Source organism: Mytilus edulis, chromosome 11 (genome assembly GCF_963676685.1).
Source record: "Mytilus edulis chromosome 11, xbMytEdul2.2, whole genome shotgun sequence".
Taxonomy (NCBI): domain Eukaryota; kingdom Metazoa; phylum Mollusca; class Bivalvia; order Mytilida; family Mytilidae; genus Mytilus; species Mytilus edulis.
Genome location: NC_092354.1, coordinates 22,785,868 through 22,798,298, shown reverse-complemented (window position 1 = coordinate 22,798,298; position 12,431 = coordinate 22,785,868). Strand labels below are relative to the sequence as shown.

Sequence of the window (12,431 nt, the reverse complement as noted above, 5' to 3'; positions counted from 1 at the left end):
TATTACCTTTATTGTGCTTTAACAAGTGGAATCATCTGTCAAGGTAGATGATACCTATACATTTGAAAACTTATATTTGATACATTTCAAGAATGAAACATAAGATAAAGTTGAGATAAAACAAACATCTAAACTCACAATTTACAACACATAAATCAACAATTTCTGCACACCTTTTGATGATCCTTTAAGATGAAAGAATTCGTCCTTGATTACATTGTTGCTTTCAACCATTCTGCTAATGTTGTTGATTCCTTTACATTAATGTAGCTACATGAGTCAACATGAATAAAGCTTTACTGGAAAAATACACTTTCTCACATTCAATAAATATATACAGTGAAACCTGTCCAAACCGAACACCCATGGGACTTTGTGTTTTGTTCGGTTTTCACAGGTGTTCGGATTGTGGAGGTAAACGAAAGTGGACAGCAAAATAATTTAGACACTGACGACGGACACCAAATAATACACCAGACGACGGACACCAAGTAATACAACAGATGACAAGTATTGTCGTGTTGGTTTCAATATAAAATAAAATAAAAATAAAATATATCAAAAAGTTATTTTATAGATGCAGAAAAAACAATTACAATTTTTAATGAACAATAAAGTGCAAGTTCAAACTGTTAATCGATCTCATTGTACAGAGAAATAATTATCCAATGTTGTCTGACGTGTAGCTAGTTTGCTTTTTACAATCAAGTCCTCGGTCATTGAAATCATTTGTTCCGTTTGATCTAGGTAACGGCTATCCTTAGAAATAGAAAAATTGCGTAATTTTGTCAGTAAATCCAAAATGTCAGTATGGTTCATATCGGAACCGGGTTGAACCTCTGTTGGAATGTCTGTGTCAATATCTTCGTCGGATTCGATTCAAGTATCTCCAGTAAATTCCCTGATTAAGTCCGTTTCCCACTCACTGTCAAATGCTGATTCGGTGGCCAAATTGTCATCAACATCGTCAGCTTCTTTAATTTGTACACTCGGATCCCTTGACCTTAATTGTTCCACTAAATCGGCTAACGGTATGGCGTCATCCGGGTCTTCAGGCTCATCTACATTTGTTGGGGCCTCTAAGGGGAATCCCGCATCACGAAAACATGATTTAATTGTTGTGGATTTAGTTTCGTTCCACGACTTCTTAATCCAGTGAATGGCTTTTAAAACGTTTATTTCTTTGCAAAGTTCAGTAACTGTATTGCAGTTGTCAATTTGTGGCAGTAAATGTTTAATCATGTGCTTTCTATATCTCGCTTTAAAGGCACGAATAATACCCAAATCAAGTGGCTGTAGTTTAGAAGTCGTATTTGCTGGGAAAAACTTCAATTCAACATTACTAAGCTTTAGATTGTGCGAGTGAGAAGTTGCATTGTCAAGGAAAATTACGATTTTCCTAGATTTTTTCCGCATGTCCCGATTAATGTCCTTTACCCATTCAGTGAAAAATGTGCTATTCATCCAGGACTTTTTGTTAGCCTTCCAAGTCACAGGAAGCGATTTAACATCCAAATTGCGAAAACATCTAGGTTTATTAGCGTTACCAATGACTAAAGGTTTTAGTTTCTCACCTCTGACACTACAACACAGCACAACAGTAAGCCTTTGTTTTGACATTTTACCCCCTTTACATTCTTTCCCACGCTCCGCTAATGTCTTGTCAGGAAGGGCACGAAAGAAAAGGCCTGTTTCATCGGCATTGAACGTATCCCTTGGGTCATAATCTTTAACAATTTCGGGTAATTTACTTTTAAATTCTGCAACAACGTTTAGATTCACATCAGCACTTTCCCCGCAAACTTTGAAAAATCCAATACCGTATCTTAAACGCCAGCTTTCTAGCCATCCATTTGAGGCTTTAAACTCGGGCAAATTTAGCTCCTTTGCGAACTCCAAAGCTTTTTCCTGTAAGATAGGTCCACTCAAAGGAATGTTCTTTTCACGAGCACCTTTAAACCAACGAAATAGAAGTTCATTCAAATCGAAAAATTTACTTGAACTGGCATGACGTTTCCGCTTATTTCCTATGTTTTCTTCGTATTGAGTACGATATGTATCTTTACGTTTAAGAATGTCACAAACAGTAGCTTTCCCGATCCCATACTTTAAACTTAGATCCTTTTGTGAAATTTTTGGAACTGCCTCCGAATCTTTAATTAAATCCATTTTGTTTTCAATAGAAAGTTCCTTTCTTGCCCTTTTAGGCGATGGAGAAGGTTTATCATTTTGGTCGAATTTACGTTTCTTCTTAGGAGTTTCCATTTTAACACTGCATTCGTGAACATGTACAAGCTAATTAGTTTATAAAAACAACTCACCATTAAATTAAAATTTAAGTACCCTCAAGGGATCCTCTGCTAGCCTATGATTGTTAAATCACGCATGCATATCGTTGTAAATACTTACATTGTTTTGATTGCTATCGATCGATTTTGACAGGTAAATTTTTGATACACATTGACTAACGGGGCTTTAAATGTCGTTCGAAATTCGGTGTTAGCAGGATTCGGTTTTATCAGGTTAAATTAACGGTAATTAATAGAGAAATGTTACGGGACTTTAGAAATTGTTCGGTTTGATATGTACTAAAATTTTAATGTATACATGTACAAGAACACAAGTTGGCATAAAAGAGAAGTGTTTTTTTTTCTTAACTATGTTTATTATTTGTTTAAAGTTTACCTTGTTATTGAATAACAACCACTCCAAGGGTGACTGGGGTATAGAAATATGGTCACTTGGTCTTCTCCCGACTGGCATTAAAACGCTTGCCGAAGTGGGGCGTCCGTTTGGCTGTGCGGAATGTATCAAGTTCGCAGTCACGTCCGGTCAGAAGGGGGACGTTAAATCCGATGCCTCGTGTAAAGAGAGTGCCACGCCCTTTGCACGTTAAGAACCCTTGCAACAACTCTTTGAGGGGTCCGTAGGTGGCCTGTTGCAAGGCAAAATTTCTGTCCCTATCCAAGATACCCTCATTTTCTAGTGGCAATCCAAATTTCCCCGACCATCATCCCAGATGGCCTCTATTGTATCAACCTACCTATTGTATTTATTGTGAACTTGTTCTCGTCCTGAATATGCATGAAATACTTGCCACTGGACGTTAAGCAACCAACAATCAATCAATGAATAACAACCATTTAAATCTCACTTCTGACATCAAAATGCCATGGCGGCCGAGAAACAAAGAGATTCATCGGTACATCACTTTCACTGACATGTATTGTCGGAATGCGCATCTGGTGCAGGAAAATTGGTACCGTTAATGTTATTACTACTACTGGGTCGATGCCTCTGCTGGTGGACTGTTAGTCCCAGAAGGTATCACCAGCCCAGTAGCCAGTACTTCGGTACTGGCATGAAAATACGGATGTTTTTGTGTCATTACAATTTGCTGCTACTAAATGTTTGAAATTATTATAAATTAAGGAATGTATCTCCCTAATCAAAGATCTGGTTCCTTTCACGGATTTAGCTATACTTTTTGGACCTTTTGTATTATAGCTCTTCATCTTTTATATAAGCAAATAACCTTAATTTCCCCAGCATTACAAATCCTTGCGTATACAATTTCCACTTCAGTGACACTCTACAATCGGTGCTGCCATCTCACAATATTGAAACAAATTTAGAAGACTGGATTATTTGAGTAATCTTGTTTAGTTCAGTTAATGCAATGTATATTTGGAAAATTCTTTTGCACTATTTGAATTAAGATATGTTTGTCAAATATCAAGACCTTTTGCCTTGTCCAATTTCGACATCCAAACATAATCCGAAAAAGGTCTCCCTGCTAAGCACAAGGCATGCACAGTTTTGAACAAGATTGATAATTTATTGATGACAGCTTTGTTCAAACTCTCAATACTTTTCCTTTAGCAACAAGTGTTCTCCCTTCAATGACACCAACACTTTTCATGTGAGCTTTACTTGATTCATGGGACTTCAGAGTCTCAACTTTTGCTGTCGTCCAGCAAAACTCATTTGGAGCCTCGTGTACATCTGTACAGGTCATTGAGTCAGCAGATACCTGCAGCCAAGGTCTGCCTGTCTTCCATGACTCTTGAAACCGCCCTTTCCCTCTATTTTGTTCATATCTTTAAAGAAAAAATGTGAAGAAATTGTAAGACCTCTTACCCTGTTTCAGACATTTTGTGACCGATTTCAGAAAAGTTAACATAATTGAAAAGTATTCCTCTGTTAAAAAATGCAGCCTGTTTTCTCATAACATAAATAGCCCCCACCACCACCACCTTTTTCCCATAAAAAACCTATTGAAAAAAAAGTTCACTCCGAAATTTTGATTGATTGACACTGTAAAATTGCAGACAATAAAGGATTGAAGAATAGATATTACTTACTTGGCATACTTTGAAGGCTGCTTCTCTTCTCCACTTCTTTTCAAAAACCACCAGCCGTTTTTCAACTCGGCCATATTTATTTTAGTTGTGCCGTATTACGACCCCTGCTATATTTACCAACTTCGTTATCATTGGTCGCGTATATTCAGTTTAACCAATCACTACGTCTGTTACCAATACGTTTCGTTTCGGTAAAGTATTAGACAACTCTACTCGGAACAACACGGACCTGATTATAGGACGATAACAAGCCAAGTAGTCATTATTTACTGTCCGGGACCAAGTTGTCAGAAATGTCTAGTTAATCAAGAGTTGTCTTCCATTGTTTTTTTTACGGGACAGCAGCCCAGGAAAACCTCAAATTCTTTACATGATTAAATATTATTTTATTAAATTACGATAATTTGAATTTTAGCAGAAGTGTAGGGCACTCGCCCAGACGTATTATTTCGGGCCAGTAATTACTTGTGTTTTGAGAACTTCTGATCACCCTGACATAAAAGTGGTCGCCTCAGGCGTGTGTGCGACCGGCCATTTCAGGCACTGATTAGTGGTGGAAGACTAGAGCCAGAGGGTACACCACTTTTATCACTGTGAGGAGAATCATTGCACGAGAAAAGGAGCTCGAAGACAAGCAACAACCTGATAAGTTCGTGATTGACCAAACAAACACAACTTCAACCACACATTCAGCAGAAGAGTGGAATATGGTTACAACTAGCAACTCCGATTTGAAAACAACATATTTATTATCCTCATCGTCGTTGAGTGCGTGTTCACATAAGGTTTTGCAAGAGAAACTAACAGTTTACAAATACCGTTACAACAAAAATGGAAACAATGCAGAACGAAATAGTAAGATTGACAAGTCCGGTAACTGGACTACGGTCTGTTGATCGAGGTCAAAACCAAAATATCAGACGCATAAATACTTTCCCAAACCCGCCATAACAACAGAAACCGATATTTGCCATACCGTCCAGGCCAAAGAAGAAGCATTACATCCATGCTGCGTTATTCTCTAAGAAACTGAAATGTAAGATATTTTGTAATTTATGTTATTTATTTCTTTTCTTTGGGTCTTATACATGTTTAATGTATATTAATATAATTAAGTATTTAATTGAATACATTTAGAATAAAGTAAATTTAGAAACATTGTCTTTTCAAAAAGTCGGGAATTAAATGATTTTTGTTGGATTGATTGATTTTTGGTTGCTTACTAACCAGTGGCAAATATTTCATGCACATTCAGGACGAGAACAAGTTCACAATAAATACAATAGGTAGGTCTTGTCATAAGAGAAGCCATTTGGAATGATGGTCTGGGATATTTGGACTGCCACTGGAAAATGAGGATATATTGGAAAGGGACAGAAATTTTGCCTTGCAACAGGCCACCTACGGACCCCTCAAAAAGTTGTTGCACTCTCTTAACACGAGACATCGGATTTAATTTCTCCATTCTGACCGGATGTGACTGCGAACTTGATACATCCCGCACAGCCAAACGGACGCCCCACTTCGGCATGCGTTTTACTGCCGGTCGGGAGAAGACCAAAGTGACCGTATTTCTATTCCCCAGTCACCTTTGGTGTGATTTTTGTTAGAACTTTATAATATACACATTGGAAAAAAATATTATTCGTATACTAATTTAACATTACATTATATATTTTGTTGATGAAAACTTTTAATCTATTGATAACATTACCAATTTGTAGGTACACACATTCTGAAAAAAGGAGGGGGGTAATGTGACGGGTATCAATTGTACTTAAAAAAAACTAGGAAAATTATGATTTATTTAGATAACTCAAGCGTTTCGATTTTCCATCAAAAACAGTTTTTGCAACAAGATACACAGAAAGCAAATATGAGAGGAAAAGAACTGAAACTTGTTATCACTAAAAACATCTGATGTTATTATACGTTTTTTATATAGTAGTTTACACACTAATGTAACGTCTCTATGTGTAACTCCTTTACTATGAAGAAAATGCAACTCTGCTATTGTATCTATTGTCAAATGTTGTGGCGTATGCTCGGAACCCAAAAAGTCTGCATGTTCGTCATTGGTAATTAAATATTATTTAATGTTTATCACGATATCTTGTTCCATTTCTCTCTTTTCAAACTTAAGGAAATATAATCCAGAAAAATGGCTTTGTCTTTGTAAGAAAAACCATGAATTTGTAGCACTTTATTGTGTTCCAGTACAGTTTTCATCATTTTTGCTTCTTTTATAAATAAAGGAAAATCATCTGCTACTGACATCAAATTGTTTTTCTTCCTCTTTACGGCTTTGTTCACTTTTCCACCTGGACCTCTTCCAATAATGTTTATACATCTGAAATGTACTTTTTACTGAATGGAGGTAAAGCCATTTCTTCCAAAGATTCTGTCACAAGCGATGTAATTGGTCTATTCCCAATTTTTGTATAGAATGTACAGCAAACCTGCCATCGGTGTATTGATAATTTTTCCACATTTTACTGTAATTTTTACAATTTTTTTTATATTTGTATTTAAAGTTACCTTAAATCGGTCACTTATCAAGATAATATTCCAATAGGTATAGACAATTGTATCAGTTATTAACATGAACCAACCACAGCTTGTGGAAATTTTACATTTTTAACCATTTTGTTGATAATTGTATTAGATGAAACCTTCAATCGACTATATTTTAAAGATATTTGTATAGAATGAACAGCAAACCTGCCATCGGTGCATTGATAATTTTTCCACACTTTTTTGATAATTGTATTTGATGTTACCTTATTATTTTTTTTAATGTACTGACAGTAGTATTCGATTTAAACTTGAATCAACCACAGCTCTATTGAACATTTTACAGCATTTTACAGTAAATTTAAACAGTTTTTGGATAATAGATGTAACCTATTGCTGAACAGTTCAGCCCCCTAAGTGTGACTTGGGAAAAGAAATCTGGTCAATTGGCGGGATTTATTAAGATAATATGGGGACGTTAAATCCGATGTCTCGTGTAAAGAGAGTGCCACGTTATTTACACGTTAAGCACCCTTGCAACAATTCTTTGAGAGCCCGTACGTAGGTTGCCTGTTGCAAGGCAAAATTTCTGTCCCTATCCAATATACCCTCATTATCCTGTGGCAGTACAAATTTATTGTCCTGACCATCATCCCAAATGGCCTCTATTATGACAGGACCTACCTATTGTATTAATTGTGAACTTGTTCTCGTCCTTACATTTTTAAAAATTATTCAAATGACCGATTTAAGGAAACATCCAATACAATTATTAAAAAAGTGTTTAAATAAACTGAAACATGTAAAATTTCCTACAAAACTGTGATTGGTTCATATTAACATCTGAGACAATTTTCATTACATCTAAGAAAAGGATCTAGAACAAATGATCGATTTAAGGTTACATCAATTAGAATTATCAAAAAAGTGGTCAAATTTACAGTGAAATGTCTAAAATATTAAAAATAAACCGAAGGCAGGTTTGGTGTGACATTCTATACAATTACTTTGAGAAAATGGTCGATTTACGGTAACATCTGAATGATTTCTCAAAAAAGTGTTAAAACTTACTGAACATTGTTTAAATATTTCAAATGCAGCTGTGGTTGGTTCAAGTTTACTTCTTGTACAATTGTCGATATTTAATAGAAAATTATCTTTATTTAAGACCGATTTAAGGTAACATCTAATAACAATTATTTAAAAAAGGTGTCAAATAAACTAAAAATGGAAACATTTTAATAAAGCTGTGGTTAATAAAAGTTTACATCTAATATATCTCAGGACATTTTCAAAAATTATCTTATTGAAATGACCGATTTAAGGAAACATCCAATACAATTATCAAAAAAGTGTTTAAATTAACAAAAACACGTAAAATTTCCTTAAAAAAACTGTGATTGGTTCATATTAACATCTGAGACAATTTTCATTATATCTAAGAAAAGGATCTAGAACAAATGACCGAGTAAAGTTTATATCAAATAAAATTATCAAAAAGGGGGTCAAATTTACAGTGAAATATCTAAAATTTTAAAAATAAACCGAAGGCCGGTTTGGTGTGACATTCTATACAATTATCTTGAGAATATGGTCGATTTGAACAAAGGGTTAAACTGCATTTTTATTTGCTTAAGAAGAAAATTTGACGGATAGAAAGAGCATTTAAATTGATTTTTTTACCTTAAAACCCAGATTATGTTCAAAGTTTGGTAGTGTCACTTTTGTTTTTGTTGAGTTATGTTTCATCATAATCTATTATGAAGCATAAGGGCATCATCTAATTTTTTTTTTATAAAATAAAATTAGTTTACAATATAGTCTCTATTTAACTCGGGATATACATGATAGAGGAAGACGAAAAATGCAATGATTAATAACCAATTAAGACTTTCCAGATATTCATACAAAGTATCGCTGATTTAGAAGAAGAGTAGTAAAATGTTTGTTTCAGATACTCCACTTTTGATGCATTTCACCGTACTTTTGTACGTAACTCAAATCAGGTATATTTTTCATGAATGCAAGTCTTACGAGGTCGTAGAACCGGTTTGATCATTCGGAATCTTGAATAACATACAATTTATAGTGAACTGTGAGTTTCTCATACTTAAATCATGCTAGTAAGGTTATTTGTAAAAGTTACTTTTGCTTTCGAGTGTCTACTTGTATTAGGATTGTTTAAGTGGAATCAAATGATTCAAGAGATATATATAAAGTTAAAAGTGGCAAAAAAATGGTGACTGGGTAGAATCAAATGATTCAAGAGTAATACATGTAATAGTGGCCAAAAATTGGTGGTCGGAATTTTGTTTATATGGGGGCCAAAAATTGGTGGCAAGGTTGAATCAAATGATTCAAGAGATATGAAGTGTAACAGGTTAGTAGAGGCAGGATATATATCTAAAATAGTCGGCAAGTAGATGCGTTTTGGACCACTTACTTTGTTTTTAAGTTGTAAAATCCTGCATTCTAGGGGTCTACTGGACCCTTACTCAAACCACTGAAAACATCATTTATTATAAAAGTTAATTTAAATGATTTATTAAATTTAGTAGCATGATAACTTATTTAATTCATGAGGATAGACGAATAATCAGTTACTAATTTCCTGTTAAACACATATTGTATAAGACGCCTACTTGTTTCCCCCTTCATAGATCTACAGTCATTTTTCTCAACTAGCGTCTTAAGAGTGTGGAATCTTGCCCCTGTAGTTTTAGGAGATCAGTTGCTTCAAATGGCCTTATTTAAGTAATCCACTCGGCTGGTAATTTAACTCGGGCATTAAAGCGTTCAAACAAAATGTGCTTAGCTATATCCCAACATCCTCATTTGTCTTTGCTAAAGATAAAATGATTTTGTACATGTTATGCAGGTCTTGCGGAGGTGTATTTTTAACCAAATTTATAAATTTTGGCGGGACAATTGTCTACCAATTATTGATTTTATTCTTTTCTGCATATCTTTTGAAGGTTCTCTGCAGAAGTGTTTCAAACTCATTTGACAAGTTTGTTGGATCATCATTTGTTTATAAATCAACACTCATGTGTACTGCTGTCAAATAAAACATACTCAGAAACTACATTTCCATTGTCACTTTTCTTCAGAGTTACAAAAGGAAGGTGGAATATGTACAGTAGGCTCAGATGAAACCGATTCCATTCCAAATTAATGCAGTATGCATTCAATAATATGCATATCAACTACAGAAATGAAAAGTCTTTTATCTGCATCATATTTGTTCTTCACGTCCTCTCCCACGTTAGATCTTGAAAACCTATCCAGGAAAGACTTTAAAGTTCCCGATCCTGCCCCACTTTCCATTGAATACAGCATTTTAAATTGTCATAGTTAAAAAATTCATCAATAAGTGAAATATTTCAAAGGGTATCGGTGAAAGTTCATTTATCACTGAATGAATTACAACACAATCAGCTGTTTTTAATATAAATTTATGAATGAAATTCTGCACATATATTTATCTATAGAATTTGAAACTGAATGAACTTTTACAATTTATAGTGTATTTCCCAAATCCTACTATAAATTGAAAATAAACATATGTAAATCAATTTTGCATGCAAAACAAAGACAAAGAATAAACAATCGATCCATTATTAGGGTGGATATTTTCTTCCGTGGCTTCTTCAAGATATTATTATTGATTCCAGTGTATGGCGTCTTACCTCGTTCTCACAATTTTCTCCAATTCTTTCAGATTTACGTTCAGGTGGCGCAATAACTTGCACAACGAAGATGTTCATTTTATCAATTTGCTGTTGTTTGTTTATTGATAATTTTCTTACATGATATGGTGCGGAAATGAAATAACGGGAAAAAGATTTGACTAAAAATTTAAAAAATACTTTCCATATTATGAAGGATATTTAAAATGTTTTCTATAATTTTTGGTATCAGTTATCTTTCTATGGTGTATATGAATCATATATTAATAATACACAAACGTATCATCAATTCTCTTTATATTATTTTTATGAGTGTGTTAATTAACAATATACTGAATGGCTTTAAAGTTTTATGCTTCCTACCTTTATTCCGGTAATAGTTCTGCGATGCCCCAGTTGTTACACCCGGTACACGCGTGTTCAGCTATGGCGCTGCTTAGTCCAAAACATAACTGTGCTCATGTCTACTTCGTATTTGTTTTCAGTAACTGTTATTTACATACTTTGTTATTTTTCGTTTATTCCTCAAAACAGCGGGTGGAGTACATCCTGGATATTCCATAGTTTTCGCTGCACTTATGACTACTTGAAGATTCACGACTACAATATTTTCATTAGAATTGCTAGATGTATAATAAACAACTTTCTTCTGTTTAATTTTACCTTTCTTGTTTGTCACGGAATCATCTTGTTTCCGTGATTAAGTATCTATGACAGACCAGCTTTGTTCTAAAAAATTGAAAACAACACGTTTAATGATTTCTTGCGTCCGAAGCGCTTTTCTGGATTTACCTTCATTAGAAACGCTCAATGCCAAACATTTGAAATCCGAACGAGAAGAGACATTTCTTGACGCTTTATGACACTAGTAGCACGATTTCAGTCTGAAACGGTCATTTTGGTCTGATCGTATCTTAATTGACTGGATTTACCGCTAGAGGAAAACGTCAAGATTTGTCAGACGGTTAAGTCTCCATTCGGATCGATAGTCTCATTAGGTAAATTAGTCCCGTTAAGGCATGTCAAGATATTTAAGACTGTATCTTCTAGCGAGCTGTTTAGATCCGTTAAGACCGTGTCAGACCAAAACAGACCATGGATACAAACTGACGTCAAGATGTTGTCAGACCGTGTCCAGTCGTGTTCAGATTTTAATAATTTGGACACAAAACGAGTGAAACTTTCCCATTATTTATCAGGGGTTGCTCCCCTTTCAAGAATAAAATAAAACTGTGAAAGAAGACGATTTTTTTAACTGAAAGTCTACCACGTCCCCTTAATCATGTTATTTAAATAAAACAAATATTCAATTTGAATTCTAACTTCTTCCTATTTAATTATTTAACATTGTTATATAATTATATAAATAAAAAAAAGTAGCTCAAAGTCATACTGCTGCACAAATCGCCGCGAATTGACTAAAAAAAATCAACAGATTGCCGAAATAATATTTGATTATTGAATATAAGCACCTGAACCTTTATATTTGATGGTTAACAAGTGATTGCAATACGTTTTATATGCAATTACAGACTGCCGTACGTGGTGAAGAATTTGTCATTCATTTTTACACCCTTATTTAATAATAACGGATGTCGGCCGTGAACACTTGAAAACGTGATCTTAATATGTTAAATTAAATTTAAGATGCAACTATTTTAAATATTGTAAATGAATGCATTATCATTTATCTTTTTATGTTACCTATATAAATTGTATTTGAGTAAATTTGAGGCAGGGAAAAAAATATATATAGATATAACTGTCTTTTATCGTTTTCCGTTTATTGTCATGACATTGTCCGTTAACTTTATTTTTGCCAGACTCATGCGTTTGACTCTCCATCTTTATTTTTTAATGTGTC

General features: G+C 34.3%; 1 protein-coding gene across 1 annotated transcript; it reads right to left on the bottom strand.

Moving 5' to 3' along the window:
• Positions 1 to 554: 554 nt before the first annotated feature.
• Positions 555 to 2,265, bottom strand: LOC139494085 (tigger transposable element-derived protein 6-like). Its single transcript, XM_071282258.1, has one exon. It carries the CDS (start codon positions 2,263 to 2,265, stop codon positions 880 to 882), a length of 1,386 nt encoding a protein of 461 aa, XP_071138359.1. The 3' UTR covers positions 555 to 879.
• Positions 2,266 to 12,431: the final 10,166 nt, after the last annotated feature.